At 46.9% G+C, this 16,481-nt stretch overlaps 1 protein-coding gene across 1 annotated transcript in view; it reads right to left on the bottom strand.

Moving 5' to 3' along the window:
• Nucleotides 1-16,481, bottom strand: part of Bpifb4 (BPI fold containing family B member 4) — a 30,031-nt gene that overhangs the window by 9,104 nt on the left and 4,446 nt on the right. The window contains exons 5-10 of the mRNA XM_042694645.1: nucleotides 16,227-16,370; nucleotides 13,402-13,465; nucleotides 13,031-13,091; nucleotides 3,930-4,021; nucleotides 2,831-3,034; nucleotides 1,022-1,075 (exon numbers count right to left, since the gene is read on the bottom strand). Of these exons, the coding sequence (XP_042550579.1) occupies nucleotides 1,022-1,075; nucleotides 2,831-3,034; nucleotides 3,930-4,021; nucleotides 13,031-13,091; nucleotides 13,402-13,465; nucleotides 16,227-16,370 (619 nt within the window). The remainder of the gene's footprint in view (nucleotides 1-1,021; nucleotides 1,076-2,830; nucleotides 3,035-3,929; nucleotides 4,022-13,030; nucleotides 13,092-13,401; nucleotides 13,466-16,226; nucleotides 16,371-16,481) is intronic.

The raw sequence follows: 16,481 nt of genomic DNA, 5'->3' as shown, positions 1-16,481 counted from the left end.
GGAAATGACCCAATGAGGAAGAGGTCCACCCTCCCCCCCCCCCCCCCCCCCCCCCCAGCTACTTTCTGATTGCAGAGACCGGCGTTTCTGCCATTTTTGTTTCAACCACATGGGGGCGATAGTGACCACTAGTCCAGTTTGGTCTCAGACATGGGGGGAGGGGAGGAGGGAAACCTCGCATCCCACTGAGGCTCCTTTTCTGCTCCTTGAACTAGACAGGGTGTGAGGAAAGCGAGGGAGCGGACTGCAGCGTCCTTCACCCTGCCAGGTGGCACCTCCTACACACACAGCGCTTCGCCGCCGGTTGCAGGGTAATGGGCAGGGAGCCAACCTGCAGTGAAGGCCTTGGCTTCACTGTATATTGCCACTACGTGGACAAGAGCATATGTGCTGTGTGTGTGTGTGTGTGTGTGTGAATGTAACCATCAACAACAGTGATAAACGTTTGCCAGACATCTGCTCTGGGCCTGGGTTACAGATTCCAGGTCCACAGCGGCCCTGCAGGGTGAACACTTTGTACCCATTTTCCAGATGGGAACTGAGGCTCAGGCATGGGACTCATTCCACTGTGGCAATATGGCTGGGATATGCTGAGCCACGCCTGTCATCTCCAAAGACCTCTGATCTCCCCTGCGCCTGTGTGTGCCTGGCCTGTGGGCGGCATCTTTACCTGCCATGTCCCTCTCCCCAGGGAGGAAACCTACCTGTAGAAGGGTGTTAGTGTTTTTTGTTTTTTGTTTTTTTTTGACAAATGAGGAGACTAGGGTTCAGAGATGTTAAGACATTTTTCAAAAGTCCCACAGCAGAGGAGTATTCAGGTCAGGATTAGACCTGAGCAGGTGGGCCCACTGCCAGAAGTCAAGGTTATATGTGCCTCGGCCCTCCCCACTGTGTGTACCCTCATGGGGTGGGGGCTGCCTCCTCGCCTTTGTCACCGTACCCCATGGGGTTTCTGGGGCCGTTAGATGAAGAGAAAATGGCTGACCACAAGCCCCCCACCTCCTCAGGTTTACTTACGTACCTTGGGAATGAGGGCCCCCAGCGTGGACGTGGTGAGTGGAGGAAGCTCTTCAAACTGTGGGGCAAGGACACAGCGTCAGGTGAGATCCCGGTGACAGGGACAGACAGGACTTGCTGACGCTTGCTAAGACAGCCCACAGCTAAGACAGTCTCTCCCCTCCTGGAACAGCCCTCGGGAAGCCCCGTTTCCCAACAGCAGCCACTGTCAGCGCCACGTGGCCGTTTCCTGGCTAAGTGGACAGGGCCAGCCATAGGTGCTCAAATCTTTCTTTTCTTTCTTTTTTTTTGGGGGAGGGGGGTCTGGTCGTGGGGCCTGAACTCTGGGCCTGGGCGCTGTCCCTCAGCTCTTCAGCTCAAGGCTAGTGCTCTACCACTTGGGCCATAGTGCCATTTCCGGCCTTTCTCTTTTTGCTTATGTGGTGCTGAGGAATCAAACCCAGGGCCTCATGCATGCAAGGCAAGTGCTCTACCACTGAGCCACCTTCCCAGCTCCCAAATCTTTCTTTTCTAAAACAGTCATTCTTTTCTAAAGGAAGATGAGCATAGTCAAGTCCATTTGCATCACCTTGATCCTCAGGCCTCCGCCTCCTGAGTAGCTAGGATTACAGGTGTGACCCGCCTAGAAGTGGGATTTGAACCCTGCTTGAATCCACTCATTTTTTTAAGGGCTTAGATGCTAACAGATGGGAAGACAGCACACTGGCAGAAGGGGCAGCCGTGGGCCAGTGTCGTCGGGGAAAGCAAGGCTGTCACCTGCCACCCCGACATCTCTGGGGATGGCTCCAGCCGTGGGTTCTGTTTCCTCATAACCAAAAGGGACACTTTAAATTGCAAGGGGGAACCCTGTGTGCCGGGGCTCAGTAGAGAGTGTCGGCTCAGTGGAATCAGACTGGCGAAATGTGTGTCCTATTTTACTTTGAAGAACACTTCATTCTTAGGAGAAAGTGAAATCAGTGGAGCAAAATACCACGTCTCAAAAAAACTGAAATCGGAGCTGGGAAGGTGGCTCAGTGGTAGAGCGCTTGCCTTGCATGCATGAGGCCCTGGGTTCGATTCCTCAGCGCCACATGAGCAGAAAAAAGCCGGAAATGATGCTGTGGCTCAAGTGGTGGAGGGCTGAGTTGAAGAGCTAAAGGACAGCATCCAGATCCCCATGACTGACAAAAAAGAAAAAACAAAACAGAACAAAAAAAAAACTCTGAAATTGTAGGGCTGAGCATGCTGGCACATGACTGTGGTTCTAGCTACTCAGGAAGCTAAAGTAGGAGGATCACAGTTCAAGGCCAACCTGGGATAAAGTCTGCCTGAAATCCTAACTGAAAAATGAAACAAAAGGGCGGTTGGGCACCAGTGGCGCAGGCCACTAATCCTAGCTACTTGTAAGCTGAGATCTGAGGACCCAAGTACAAAGCCATCCAGGGAAGCAAATCTGAGAGATTCTTACGCCTGGAGTGGAGGCGTGGCTCAGGTGGTAGAACATCAGCCTTAGGTGAAAAAGAAGCATAAGACCTTTATGTTTACGCCTCAGTACTCACAGACACATACACCAACACGGAAATAGACGGAATTAGATAGATGTACAGAGAGCGGTTTCCTCCCTGGGACCGTGGTACCACCTGTGAGCCATGCCAGCCCCCCAAGCACCGGCTCTGGGAAGCGTGAGGTCTCAGGTACCCACCAGGAACTGGAGCCGAGGCAGCGGTGGCTGTCTGTCCACAGTTCCCCCGGGGACCATGGCCCAGGAAGATGACAGGGGCTGGCCGGCTGCAGGACCTCCTTCCCACTTGGCCCTGCTGGGGCCCCGACTCACCATGCCATCCTTGATGTCGATGTCCAGGGCACCCTGTTTCTGCAGCATGGTCAGCACAGAGCCCAGGAAGTTGGCAGAGATGGCCAGCTGGGAGTTGGTGTTGTCGCCCATCGGGGGCAGCTCTGGCATCATTGTCCGGTGGGACACAGCTGGCCGGCCCAGCGGGTAGTCAATGAGTTCGCCTCCCGCCTCCCCTACCAGAGTCTGCAGCCGTGGAGAGGGTGGGGGAGGGGGGCAAGAAGGAACGGGGAGAGCTGAGGGCCACACACAGGCCTCTGGACCTCCTGCCCGGCTCAACCTCAGGGGTCTTGGTATAGAAGACCCAGGGGTCTCAGTTGCTGTGGCCCCAACTCTTCTCTGGCTGGGGCTGAGGGGACCTCTGGTGGTCCCTGCCCTACAATCACTTAGGGTTACAAGTTCACACATACATGGAGATCTTTCCTTCTGTGCTGATACTGGAGCTTGATCTCAGGGCCTGGGTGCTGTCCCTGAGCTTTGTTGACTCAAAGGTAGAGCTTTACTGCTTGAGCCATAGTTCCACTTCCGGCTTTTTGGTAGTTAATTGGACAGCAAGGTCCTGGTGGCTTACGACTGTAATTCCAGCTACTCTGGAGGCTGAGATCTGAAGATCAAGGCTCGAAGCCAACACCCCCATTCCACACCTCTCTACCTGTTCATGTTCAGCCATGTGGTATTGGGAACTTGAACTTGGCCATGGTGGACATTTAAGCATGGAAAGCAGCAAAGGCTGTCTGTCAGGGCTTGGTGAAGACCACAGGGGCTGGTGGTCAGCTGTTCCTCCCCCAGACCCATGCCTGGGGGGTGGGCAGATGTAGCCGCAGAAAGCCGGATTGCCTGGCTTCAGCACCCAGCTCCACATTCACTATCTATATGGCCCTGGGTAAGTGGTGAAACCTCAGTGTCTCCATTTCCTCAGGAAGCCACCTTTCTCTCTCGCGTGATTGCTGGGGAGGCCAGCGGAATTCACCCCATTATCCAGTGAGCAGATTAGGTAAGTGCTGCCTGTCCCCCACCCCCCAAGTCCCGTCCCTCCATCTAGGATGGAGACACTTCCCAGCCAAGCCCAGCAGACACTCACGTTGAGGTCCAGCTCCAGGAACTCCCCGGTCACCAGTGGCAGGCTGGAAAAGGTGTACTGTATACTTCCCAAGATGCCCAGAGGCACCAGAGCTGCAGGCAGAGGGGAGGGTCACCGGGCACCCTGCCCCCACCAGACACCCTCCCTCCTCCTCGGGGTGGGGATGCAGGTGGGGGGCGGGAGGGAGAAATAGGCAAGCAAGGCTCCAGCTCCAGGCTCAAAGAATAAAGGAATGTTCTGAGGTCCAATTCCAGCTCTGCCTCCTGCTTCCTGTGTGACCTCAGGCAGATCACTGAATGCCTCTGGACCTCAGTTTCCTCTGTAAAATGGGTTTCATGTAACCTCTTGGACTCTGTGGTTGGTGTGTGTGCGGAGTGGTGGTGGTGAGATCCTGGATGTTGATGAGATTTGTAAACTATGAAGGGCAGTGTACCTGGAAGACACTCTGGGCTCCATGATGTGGTACTTAGCTAGATCTGGCATTTCCTCCCTCGGTGAGGAAAGGAGAGTTTAGCGGTCTGGGAAAGACATCTAATCATTGGCCTCACTGTCCATGCGAGCTGCCCTGAGCAGCTGCAGAGACTAAGTAAGCACAGCACAACTTGGGGTGTCCTCATTACTCCAAGGTGGGACTGGGAATTCCGCAGTGCCCAAGTTGCACAACCGTACAGGGCAGCCTTGCTTCCAGGAATGATCACACAGAAGCCCGGGATCGGACGTGGCTTTGCAGCCTGGCTCTGAGAACTCCTTCTGTGTTGCTATTACTCTTCCCTCCTTCTGTGAGTTGATTTTGGAGACAAAGGGACCAGGGAAGTTACAGGAGTTCCTGGAAGACGGCGGAGGAGAAGCTGGAGGCTAAACAAGCTCTCACATAGAAAGAAGTTTTAGTGTTCCAGTGAACAGTCCTAGGCCAGAGAATTACACCAAGGTGACATCACAGTACAGAGAGTTTGGCCAGAGAGGGAAAATCCAGACAAGGAGACAAATCTGAGAACTTGCCAGCAGCTGTGGCTGTGGCTGCGGCGGCCATAACTGCCATACCTACAACACAGAAAGTCTGGGACAAAGGTGCCAGACGCAGAGCGGATTCTACTTAACACCAGCAAGAACTGACAAGGAGCAGATATCTTCATCCTGCAGATCACAGACCAGAGATGACCCAGGAGCCAACACTCCCGTGAGTGTAGAACTCTGACATCCTCACTCCTTCTCAGGGAGCAGAGGAGGGAAGGCCAACCATCCCTCCCCCCACTACCGGAGATCTCCATCTTTGATACTGACAAAGGCCTGGCTGAGCAGCTAGTTCCAATTCAGGCGTTGGAAGAAAACAAAAGTCTTTCCTTTTTTTGAGTCCGGTCATGGGCTTGAACTCTGGGCCTGGGCACTGTCCCTCAGCTCTTCAGCTCAAGGCTAGTGCTCTACCACTTGAGCCATTTCTGGCTTTTTTTTTTCTGCTTATGCGGTGCTGAGGAATCGAACCCAGGGCCTCATGCATGCAAGGTAAGCGCTCTACCACTGAGCCACCTTCCCAGTCCCCAAAGAGTCTTTTAGCAGGTCACCGGAACCTGACCTGACCTGCCAGGCTCAGCTACACCCAGGGGAAAGTCACCCCACCCAGGCAGAGAAAGCTCTGCCCCTGGAGGGGTGGCTTTCTTCACTGGGTAAACAGAGCCAGAGGCTGCCCCTCCTTACAGCAGCCTTGACAATCAATTGAAATTCAGTAAACATAAACCCTGAGAATGGCTCCAGGCTGGGCTCTGTGAGTGTCTCAGAAGCTAGCCCCTCAGGGAAAAGTTTCTGTTTGCTGAAAGGCCTCAACTCTACCCAGAACCTAGCCTCATCTCCAAATTAGAGGAAACAGCCATCTCCCTCTTTTGTGATACTCAAAGCAGATTTCCATCCCACTGAACTAGCCTGGGAAGAGGATCACAAAATCCTGGGTAAAGCAGAGCATTTTTCTGCCTACTCAAACAAACTGACTTAAGAAACCAATCAAGCCACAGGAAAACCAAACACCACAAGCAGACCAGAGACTCCACCAAGAGATTGGTTACGGACACAAGGGAGATATAGGATCTTACCATCCACCCCCTCCAAAAAAAAAAAAAATCAAAGAACTTTTTTTCTGTACCTTTTAAAAATTTTTTTTAAATTAAATTGTTTTCTATTAATCTTTTTTTTCTTCCTCTTATAATTTTTATTTTAGGTATATATGTGTGTGGGTGCTTTTTTAAAAAATCTCTACTGACCTTTTGGTCCTCTTTCTTTCTTTCCTTCTTTCTTTCTCATTCTTTTTACTTTTTCTTCTCTTTCATTCTTTTTTTGCATGACTTAATTGCTGTTCTGCTCATCCTCAGATATACCCATCATCGATTGCCAGACCTTATCCTCCATTGTGTACACACTTAATTCAGAAATTTATTTCTCAATTCAAAAACTCTTAGGCTTAAATTCCTTAATAGCAGTGTTGTCTGTTTATACCTATATAATATTTTAAGTATTTTTATTTTTTAGTTTTTCATGTTTCCTTTCTATCCTTCCTCTCCTCTCATCCTACCCCTGTTCTTCTCTCAATATTACTTCTTTAAACTTGCATAATTTTAAGTGTTTCACTTTTTAAATTTAAATGTTTGTTCTTCCATTTTTTCTTGTCTCTTTTTTTCCTCTTCTCTCTCTCCTACCATTCTGTCCAATCCATTTCCCTCTTTGAGATTAAGACTTGGTTAATTTCACTCTCCTTTTACCTTTCCACATCCCTCTAATCCTATTTTTCCCCACATTTCTCCCTAAACCTAATAATTTCTGGTTTTCCAAATTCCTCTTTGCTATTTGTAGCCCATTAATACATAATTGTTTGATGTTGAATAGAGTGTATCTGTTGAACTAGATTGTATCAGCAGACTTTTGACTGTGCAACTACAGGACTTTAGTTGATGCTTGCCTTAAAATAGTGTTCTACCACAAAACTAGTATTACTTTCATATCAAATGGGCAGAACAAGCTGGAAAAACACAAGAAAAATGGCAAGTCCAGGTATCTCAACTCCCACTCATAATAATCAGGTGACAGAACAGATGATGAATAATCCAGAGGAGAGTTCCCCAAAAGCTCTACAAACACTACTGGTAAACATGGTGAATGAAAAGATTGAAAACCTGCAAAGGACTCAGTGTGAGCATGATAGGGAGAGAGAGGAGCAAACCAAAGATCAATACAGGAGTATCATGAGCATGAGGAAGCTACTCAAAGATTGATACAGGAATTGCATGAGCAGGGTGAGAACACTCAAAGAGAAATAAAGGAATTGTGTGAGCAGGCTGAGAACAGTCAAAGAGAACTACAGGAATAACATGAACATGAGGAAGCTAATCAAAGAGTAATACAGGAATTTCCAGAGCAGGATGAGAATAGACAAAGATCAATAGAGGCATTAATGGAATCCATAAACAGATAGCTGAAAGAAGTCAGGGAGACCACAAAGGGAATGCTGAATGGAGCCCAACAGAAGGAATGGGAGTCCAAGGAAACCATCCAATCAATTAAGTGATTTGAGAATACACACTGAACACCAAATTAAGGAAATAAAGAAGTTCATACAAGATCTAAAACAAAGCTCCAATAAAACATTTGAAGCCATCAGAGCCAACCAATTAGAAGGAAAAGAAATAAAAAACAAAGTAGAAAGTCTTGACAGTAGGTTAGACCATGCAGAAGATCGAATCTCAGGGATTGAAGACAGCCTAGATATTATAGAGAAAGCACATACAACTATCCAAGACAAATCCAAAAATATGATAGATCTATTCAACATCTGGAAGACAACATCAGAAGGCCTAATCTGAGGATAATGGGTGTAGAGGAGCACCTAGAGACAGAAGTTAATGGTCTAAGAAATTTGTTTAACAGGATCCTAGCAGAGAACTTCCCAAACATGCAAAAAGATAGGCCTATTTAGATACAAGAAGCTTTTGGAACGCCAAATAGACCAGACCAGAACAGGACATCCCAGTGTCACATTATAATCTACATAGGATCAATTCAGACCAAGGAAAAGATCCTTAAAGCTGTCAAGGAGAAAAGATCAATCACCTATAAAGGGAAACCAATTAGAATCACCTCAGATTTCTCAGCAGACACAATTAAACCAAGAAGAGCCTGGAATGATGTATGCCATGCCCTAAAGACAAACAACAAACAACCAAGATACTGTACCCAGCTAAACTCTCCTTCATAACCAAAGGTCATATAAAAACCTTCCATAGCACAGAAAAACTGAAACACTATATCTCCACCAAACCAGCCCTACAAAGGATAATTAAAGATGTCCTACACATAGAAAACCAACAAGACCACAATAAAGGCCAAGAAACCTCACCCAAACTGAGAATCTAAGAACCATAGGAAGAACCCAGTTGCCGCAGTCCCCAAGAAGGTGGATAAAATGGCAGGAACTCCCAAATACCTCTCAGTCCTATCTCGCAACATTAACGGACTTCACTCTCCAATTAAGTGACATAGACTGTCTAGTTGGATTAAAAAGCAAGATCCTTCTATCTGCTGCCTTCAGAAGTCACACCTTGCTCAAAAAACAAACACATTTAGAAAGTGAAAAGCTGGAACAAAATCTACCAAGCAAATGGCCCCTATAAACAGGCAGGAGTTACAATCCTAATATCAGATAAAATAGACTTCAAATTAAAATTAGTGAGAAGAGATAAAGAAGGTCACTACATACTAATTAAGGGATTTCTCCTTCAGGAGGATATTACAATTCTAAATATCTATTTGCCAAACAACAGAGGACCCAAATTTATCCCAGAAATACTACTTTCCCTCAAATCTCACATAGACCCAAAGACATGAATTGTTGGGGACTTTAACACACCACTGTCCCCACTAGATAGAGAGCAACTCAGCAAAAACTCAACAGTGAAACCACAGATCTAAACAACTGCATAGATCAACTAGATTTAACAGACATCTACTGAATATTTCACCCAGCAGCATCAGAATACACGTTTTTCTCAGCAGCACATGGAACATTTTCCAAAATAGACCACATTTTAGGTCACAAAGCAAACTTGTCCAAATTCAGAAACATTGAAGTTATGTCTTGCATTCTCTCAGACCACAAAGGAATAAAATTAGAACTCAATACCAAAAGCCACCAAAGAAAGTCCTGAAACACATGGAGGCTGAACAACACACTATTGAATCACCAATGGGTCATGGAAGAGATTAGAAACAAAATTCAAATGTTCATGATATTCAACAAAAATGAGCACACAAATTACCAGCTCCTCTGGGACACAGCAAAGGCAGTACTCAGAAGCAAGTTTATAGCTCTGAGTTCCTACATCAACAAATTGGAGAGATCTAAAACCAACAATTTAATGAGACATCTGAACCTCCTTGTAAAAGAGCAGCAAGATAAACCACAATCCAGTAGATGGAAAGAAATAATTAAAATTAAATGAGAATTAAACGAATTAGAATTAAAAAAACCATAGAAAGAATCAACAAAACAGTTGGTTCTTAGAAAAATTAACAAAATTGACAGACTATTATCAGAAAAAGAACACACCCAAATAAATAAACTCAGAGATGAGAATGGAAACATCACCACAGAAACAACCAAGATTCAGAACATTATAAGGGAATACTTCTCAAACCTTTATGCTAATAAGTTTGAGAACTTGGCAGAAATGGACCTTTTCCTAGCAAATATCGACAAGCTGAAACTAAACCAAGATGAGTTAAACCATCTTAACAGGCCCATATCAAGCATTGAAATAGAAACAGCAATAAGAGACCTCCCATCTAAGAAAAGCCCAGAACCAGATGGATTTACAGTGGAATTCTACAAGGCCTTCAAAGCAGAGCTCACACCAATACTCCTCCAACTCTTCAATGAAATTGAAAGAGAAAGTTCACTACCGAACTCATTCTATGAAGCCATCATAACCCTCATCCCCAAACCAGGCAGGGACTCATCAAAGAAAGAGAACTATAGACCCATTTCTTTGATGAACATTGATGCAAAACTTCTCAAGAAAATTTTGGCCAATCAACTTCAACAATTCATCCAAAAAATCATATACCACGATCAAACAGGATTCATTTCAGGGATGCACAGCTGGTTCAATATACGCAAAGCAATTAATATAATTCATCACATCAACAAGGGCAAGGATAAGAACCAAATGGTTATCTCAATAGATGCAGAAAAGGCATTTGACAAGATCCAACACCCCTTTATGATGAAGGTTCTGGAAAAACTAGGAATCCAGGGAACATTCCTCAATACAATAAAGGCTGTATATGACAAACCTACAGCCAGCATTATACTTAATGGTGAAAAACTAAAGCCATTTCCTCTTAAATCAGGAATGAGACAAGGATGTCCACTCTCTCCACTTCTCTTCAATCTAGTATTAGAATGCCTAACTATTGCAATAAGACAAGATGCAAACATAAAAGGGATCCAAATAGGGAAAGATGAAGTAAAACTCTCCCTCTTTGCAGATGACATGACTTTGTATTTAAAGAATCCCACAACTCTACTCCCAAATTACTCAAGCTGATTCAAAACTTTTGCAAAGTAGCAGGGTATAAAATTAACCCTCAAAAATCAATGGCTTTTCTGTATGCCAACAATGAGAAAAGCGTGGCTGAAATCAGGAAAGCAACTCCATTCGTAATAGCCCCACAAAAAATAAAATACCTAGGAATTAACTTAACCAAAGAAGTGAAGGACCTCTATGATAAAACTTTAAAAAACCTGAAAAAGGAAATCAAAACAGAACGTAGAAAGTGACAAAACCTCCCATGCTCCTTGGAAGGATCAACATTGTGAAAATGGCAATACTTCCCAAGGCTATCTACAAATTCAATGCGATACCTATCAATATTCCAACTTCATTTTTCAAGGAAATAGAAGAGGCAATCCAAAACTTCATATGGAACAATAAAAGACCCCATATAGCAAAAACGATCCTTAACAGAAAGAACAGTGCTAGAGGAATATCAATATCAAATTTCAAACTCTACTACAAAGCCATAGTAATCAAAACAGCTTGGTACTGGCACAAGAGCAGACCTCAGGATCAATTGAAAACCCAGAAATGAACCTACAGACCTAAAGCGATCTAATCTTTGATAAGGGAGCTAAAAAAATAGAATGGAAGAAAGACAGCCTCTTCAGTAAATGGTGCTGGCAAAATTGGTTAATCACTTGCAGAAAACTAAAGCTAGATCCTTTTTTTTTTTTTTTTTTGTCAGTCGTGGGGCTTGAACTCTGGGCCTGGGCGCTGTCCCTCAGCTCTTCAGCTCAAGGCGAGCGCTCTACCACTTGAGCTACAGCGCCACTTCCGGTTTTCTGATGGTTTATTGGAGATAGGAGTCTCACAGTCTCTCTTGCCCGGGCTGGCTTTGAACCTCGATCCTCAGATCTCAGCCTCCTGAGTAGCTAGGATTACAGGCGTGAGCCACCAGCGCCCGGCTTAAAGCTAGATCTTTATATATCACCCTGCACCAGAATCAACTCCAAATGGGTGAAAGACCTCGGAGTCAAAACAGACGCTCTGAAAACATTACAGGATGGAATAGGAGAAACCCTAGGTCTCCTTGGCACAGGCCGAAATTTTCTTAATAGAGACCCAGAAACACAACAAATCAAAGAAAGGTTGGACAAATGGGATTACATGAAATTGCAGAGCTTCTGCATGGCAAAGGACATAGCTAGCAAGATCAATAGAAAGCCCACAGGTTGGGAGAAGATCTTCACTAGCCATACAACGGACAAGGGTCTCATATCTAAAATATACCTGGAAGTCAAAAAATTAAATCTCCCAACAACAAATCCTCAAAGAAACAACAGCCCAATAAATAAGTGGGCTAAAGAGAAACTTCTCTGAAGAGAAAAGGATGGCCCATAGACACATGAAGAAATGTTCAACCTCTCTAGCCATAAAAAAAAATGCAAATCAAAACAACATTGAGATACCACCTCACCCAGCTAGAATGGCTATAATCAAGAACTCTAATAACAACAGATGCTGGAGGGGATGTGGCCAGAAGTGAACCCTACTGCATTGTTGGTGGGAGTGTAAACTTGTTCAACCACTTTGGAAAGCAGTTTGGAGGTTCTTCATAAGACTCCACTTAGAGCTCCCCTATGACTCAGCAATCCCACTTTTGGGCATTTACTCAAATGATCACAAATATGACCATACTAAAACTACCAGCACAACTATGTTTATTGCAGCATTATTTACCATAGCTAAGATATGGAACCAATCCAGATGCCCCTCAGTAGATGAATGGATCAAGAAAATGTGGTATATATACACAATGGAATTCTATGCCTCCATCAGAAAGAATGACATTGCTCCATTTGTTAGGAAATGGAAAGACTTGGAAAAAATTATATTAAGTAAAGTAAGCCAGGCCCAAAGAAACATAGGTCCCATGGTTTCCCTTATTTGCAATAACTAGTATGTGTCTGAGACAAGCAGTAAAGGTCAGATAATTTGATGTTAGGTGAAATGAACCCCAAGATAAGTATTCAAATGTTTTTGCTTTCATGCAATTGTTTCTAATATATTTATAAGATGATTTCTTTGTTGCTTTGTATGTCCCTCCCCCACAGTATAACCCCTGCTTTCACTGTATTTGATGTTGGTATAATTTGTGGAGGGGAAGGGGAAAAAACAAACCGTTTAAATAGGGATACAGGTGGACCCATTGCAACAATGGGAAGTACAAATCATTATGTCGAAAAAGCGAACTTTACAACTTTGGCAGGAGAGGGGGGATGAGGGGGGACGGGGGAGGGGGGAAGATGGGAAGGGATGGGAAGGAGAAACAAAGGAGGAGGCAACAATGCTTGATAAGAAATGTACTCATTACCTTGCTCATGTAATTGTAACCCCTCTGTACGGTATTTTCACAATAAAAAAAAGAAAAAAGGGATCAGAGAGTCTCTGCCCCCCTGCAGCCCAGGGCACCTCCCCTGGGGTGTGGTGGGAAGATGGGGGACAAGAGGAAAGGCCTGTGTCTGGGCAGACACTGGTGACATGCCACGTTGTGGGGGCACTTACAGTCCACGAGACCCAGCTGGTCATTGACAAGTCCCAGCACCACGTCCACGATGGGGCAGAGCTGTGGGGAGAGGGTGTGGAGCTCTGGTGAGTGGCAGCCGGACCAGGCTGGCCTGTCCAGGGCGTGTCTGGGGGCCCAGGCTCTCAGATGGGAAATAGATTCATTCCAGAGGTGTTGCCACCTACCTCGTAGGATTGGCCAGAGCTCCCTGAAGTTCATGCACCTCCTCCTTATCCAGAGCTCTGTCCCCTCGTGCTCCCCAGGGTCCTCCCAAACCCCCACGAATTGCCAGACTTCTAGAACACCAGTGCTCTCCGGGGAACATGGCCCCCTGGTCTGAGATCCAAGTGCCCTGCCTGCTTGTTCTTACCAAGTCAGGGAGGACGTTGGCCAGGACTCGGTTGACGAGGTTGTCCACGAGGTTAGGGAGAAGGCTAGAGAGAGAGGAGCAGGCTAGGGGTCATGGGGGGGCCCAGGGCTGTCCTCGCCCCAGTGCTGGGTCCACACACAGTATACTCCCCCCTGCTCCCCCAGGACAGGCCACCAGCAAAAAGAAAAAAAAGGCTTTTCATTCATTCAACAAAGAAGAGGTGCGGAGGCTTCCAGCAGGCGGGGGCAGGGGTGGAGTGGGAATGTTGATGGCTTGTTGCTGCCAAGTCCCCTGAATAGTGCCACATGCTGCAGCCACCTTCCTGTCCCCAGAGGGCAGGGAGCACGTGGCTTTATCCAGCTTTGTACCTGGAGGGGGTAGGGCACTCCATAAATGCTTGTAGAAGATACAGCGGAGAACTCTAGGTTGCAGGAAAGGATGGGTGTTAAAAAGACTAGGGGATATGGCCCATTTTACAGGCAAGGAAACTGAGGTCCGGCCCTTAAACACTTCTCCAAAGCTGTTAGCAAAGGAGGAGGGTAGACCTCTGAGAGGCAAGATACACAAATGGGCGAATGGACATAAATCCAAGAACTCAGAGAGAAGCATGACCAGGCCAGTATTTAAGCATCCCTGCTGCACTCGCTCCTGAAAAACCATTCCCCATCCCCCTCCAGAGCCCCCTGGGCATCTCCACGCTAGGTTCCAGGCTGACAAAGCAAAGAATTGCTTGAGGTAAAGTCTTAGAGTGTGTCCCCAAATCCGACCACATGTTTTTGGTCCTCTTTTTAAAAGAGGATTTGTCTTAAGGGGGCTGAATATAGAGTTCTCTCTCTCTCTCTCTCTGGAAATTGTCACGTACACTGGGTCTGTGTGCAATGACATCTATAAAAGATCGTTTGTTGTCACAGTAGGATGTGCCAGCAATAATGGGCTGGGCAAAACAGGGGTGGTTCACCTAAGCAATGGAATAGCACGCAGCCATAAAAAGTTAAGCAACAGGACACATTTGATATTTAGAAAATTCAAAGAAAGGAGATAAAAGAAGCAAAGTACAAAATTGTTTAGAACAGTTGTGTATTTGTTCAAAAAGGTGGTGGGATTGGAGGGGTGAGGGAGAAGTGGGAATGTGGCTCAAGTGGTAGAGCACCTGGCTAGCAGGTTGGAGGGCCAGAATTCAAGTCCTAGGAGAGAGAGGGGAGGTGAAGGGAGGGAGGAGGGAGGGGGAGAGAGAGAGAGAGGGAGAGAGGGAGGGAGGTAGAGAGAGAGAGAGAGAGAGAGAGAGAGAGAGAAATGGTAGTCTACTTAAGTTTGCTTTATGTGAACAAAGAAATTAGAAGAAGACTTAGGAAGCCATGAATCAGGATGAGCTTGGTGGAGAGGGAACAGAAGAGATGGCAGAGAAAGGACTCGCTCTCCCTGTGCCTTTCAGCACTATGGCTTGAATTCAGTACCTTGAACTCACTCATCTGGCACTCTATCCCTTGAACTATACCTGCAGCCCAGCTTTTTGCTGGTTATTTTGGAGATTTAGTCTTGCATTCTTTGCCCAGGCTGACCTCAGATCCATGATGCTCCAGATTTCGGCCTCCTGAATGGCTAGAATTACAGGTGCAAGCCACCAGTGCCCGGCTCCTTTTATACTTTTGAGCCACACATTACCAAATATGTTTCCTAGTGAACTGAAGAGTCTGAGCTTTTTAGTTTTGGACCCTGGGGCCTCATTTTCCTTGCCCTGCCCAACATTGAAGCAGAAACAAAGACCAAGTGATGCCCAAGAGAATATGAAAAACTGGAGTCCAAGTTAATCAGTGAAGTTTTCTGCTCCTGAAGCTGAGATGAAGGCTGGAGGATTGGGCCAAGGGGAAGAGAGGAGGGGGAGGAGAGGGACAAGAGATCCCAAAGGCAGAGGTGGAGAGGGCCCTCCTTGGATGAGGGTCAGGGGAGGAAGAGGAAGGAACTGGGGTGTGAGCTTTCTTTCTTTCTTTTTGTCGATCGGTGGGGGCTGAACTCTGGGCCTGGGCACTCTCCCTCAGCTCTTCAGCTCAAGGCCAGCACCCTACCACTTGAGCCACAGTGCCAATTCCGGATTTTTTCTGCTTATGTGGTGCTGAGGAATCGAACCCAGGGTCTCGTGCATGCAAGGCAAGCGCTCTACCACGGAGCCACCTTCCCAGCCCCGATGTGAGCTTTCTTGAGAACACAAGGCCACCACCTGAATATGGCATGCTGGGAAATGCCCACCCACCTGAAAGCCCTCTGGACAGAGGGTGTGGTCTCATCCCTCTGCAGAGGATGTGTAGCTCTGACATATATGGTATAGACTCCAGTAGAGAAATCCCTGCAAGCTCTGGGCATTGATGGACAGACACATAACTGTTGCTAGACATATTTCCCTAAACTTCTACAACATAGCAGAATCTGCACTGGCAGCTTTCCATTCTCTTAAGTTCTTAAGGGGGAGTGAGGGGAGTGAGAGAATTTGCCCTCATTTCACAGACCAAAAAAAAAAAAAAAAAGAGGCTCAGAGAGGGCAACAGAATTGCCCACAGTCACAAAGCAAAGAATAGCGGAAATAAGACTTGAACCCAATATGTGCCTGAGCATATAGACCTATGCTGGCTGAAACCCACATCCTGCCCTCAAAGGCCCAGGTCTTGGACCTGGTGGACCAGACCAGAGCCAGAGGGAGAGAGGGTAGTCCAGTGTAGGTCATCACTGCCTCCACCCTGTCAGGGCCATGGCAAAAGAGACGAGAGCCATTGTGTTTGCCAGGGACCTCTTCTGTCCCTCTCCCAGGCCCTCCGTGGCCCGCGGATGCTCACCCCCGCAGGAGCTTGACCTTGATGCCCCCCAGCAGGGTGTCGCAGCGCTCGATGACTAGCCTCGGGTAGCCTGCACGGTCCATGGTCAGCCGGACCTTGGCTGTGATGTTCACCTCCACTGCGATGTCCAGGAAGCCAATGAGACTGCGGGAGACCAAGGGGCCAGCCAGCCAGATGGCGGGTCACACCCCAGCTGCCAGGCACGGATCTGCCTGGCACCTCAGGCTAGGGTCCAGCTCTTTCTGACACCTGTCA

The sequence above is a fragment of the Dipodomys spectabilis genome, unplaced genomic scaffold, assembly GCF_019054845.1.
Source record: "Dipodomys spectabilis isolate Male_0828 unplaced genomic scaffold, ASM1905484v1 ptg000175l, whole genome shotgun sequence".
In the NCBI taxonomy this organism is placed as follows: Eukaryota; Metazoa; Chordata; class Mammalia; order Rodentia; family Heteromyidae; genus Dipodomys; species Dipodomys spectabilis.
The sequence above is the reverse complement of the archived record's forward strand: the minus strand, read 5'-3'. Positions and strand labels throughout refer to the sequence as shown.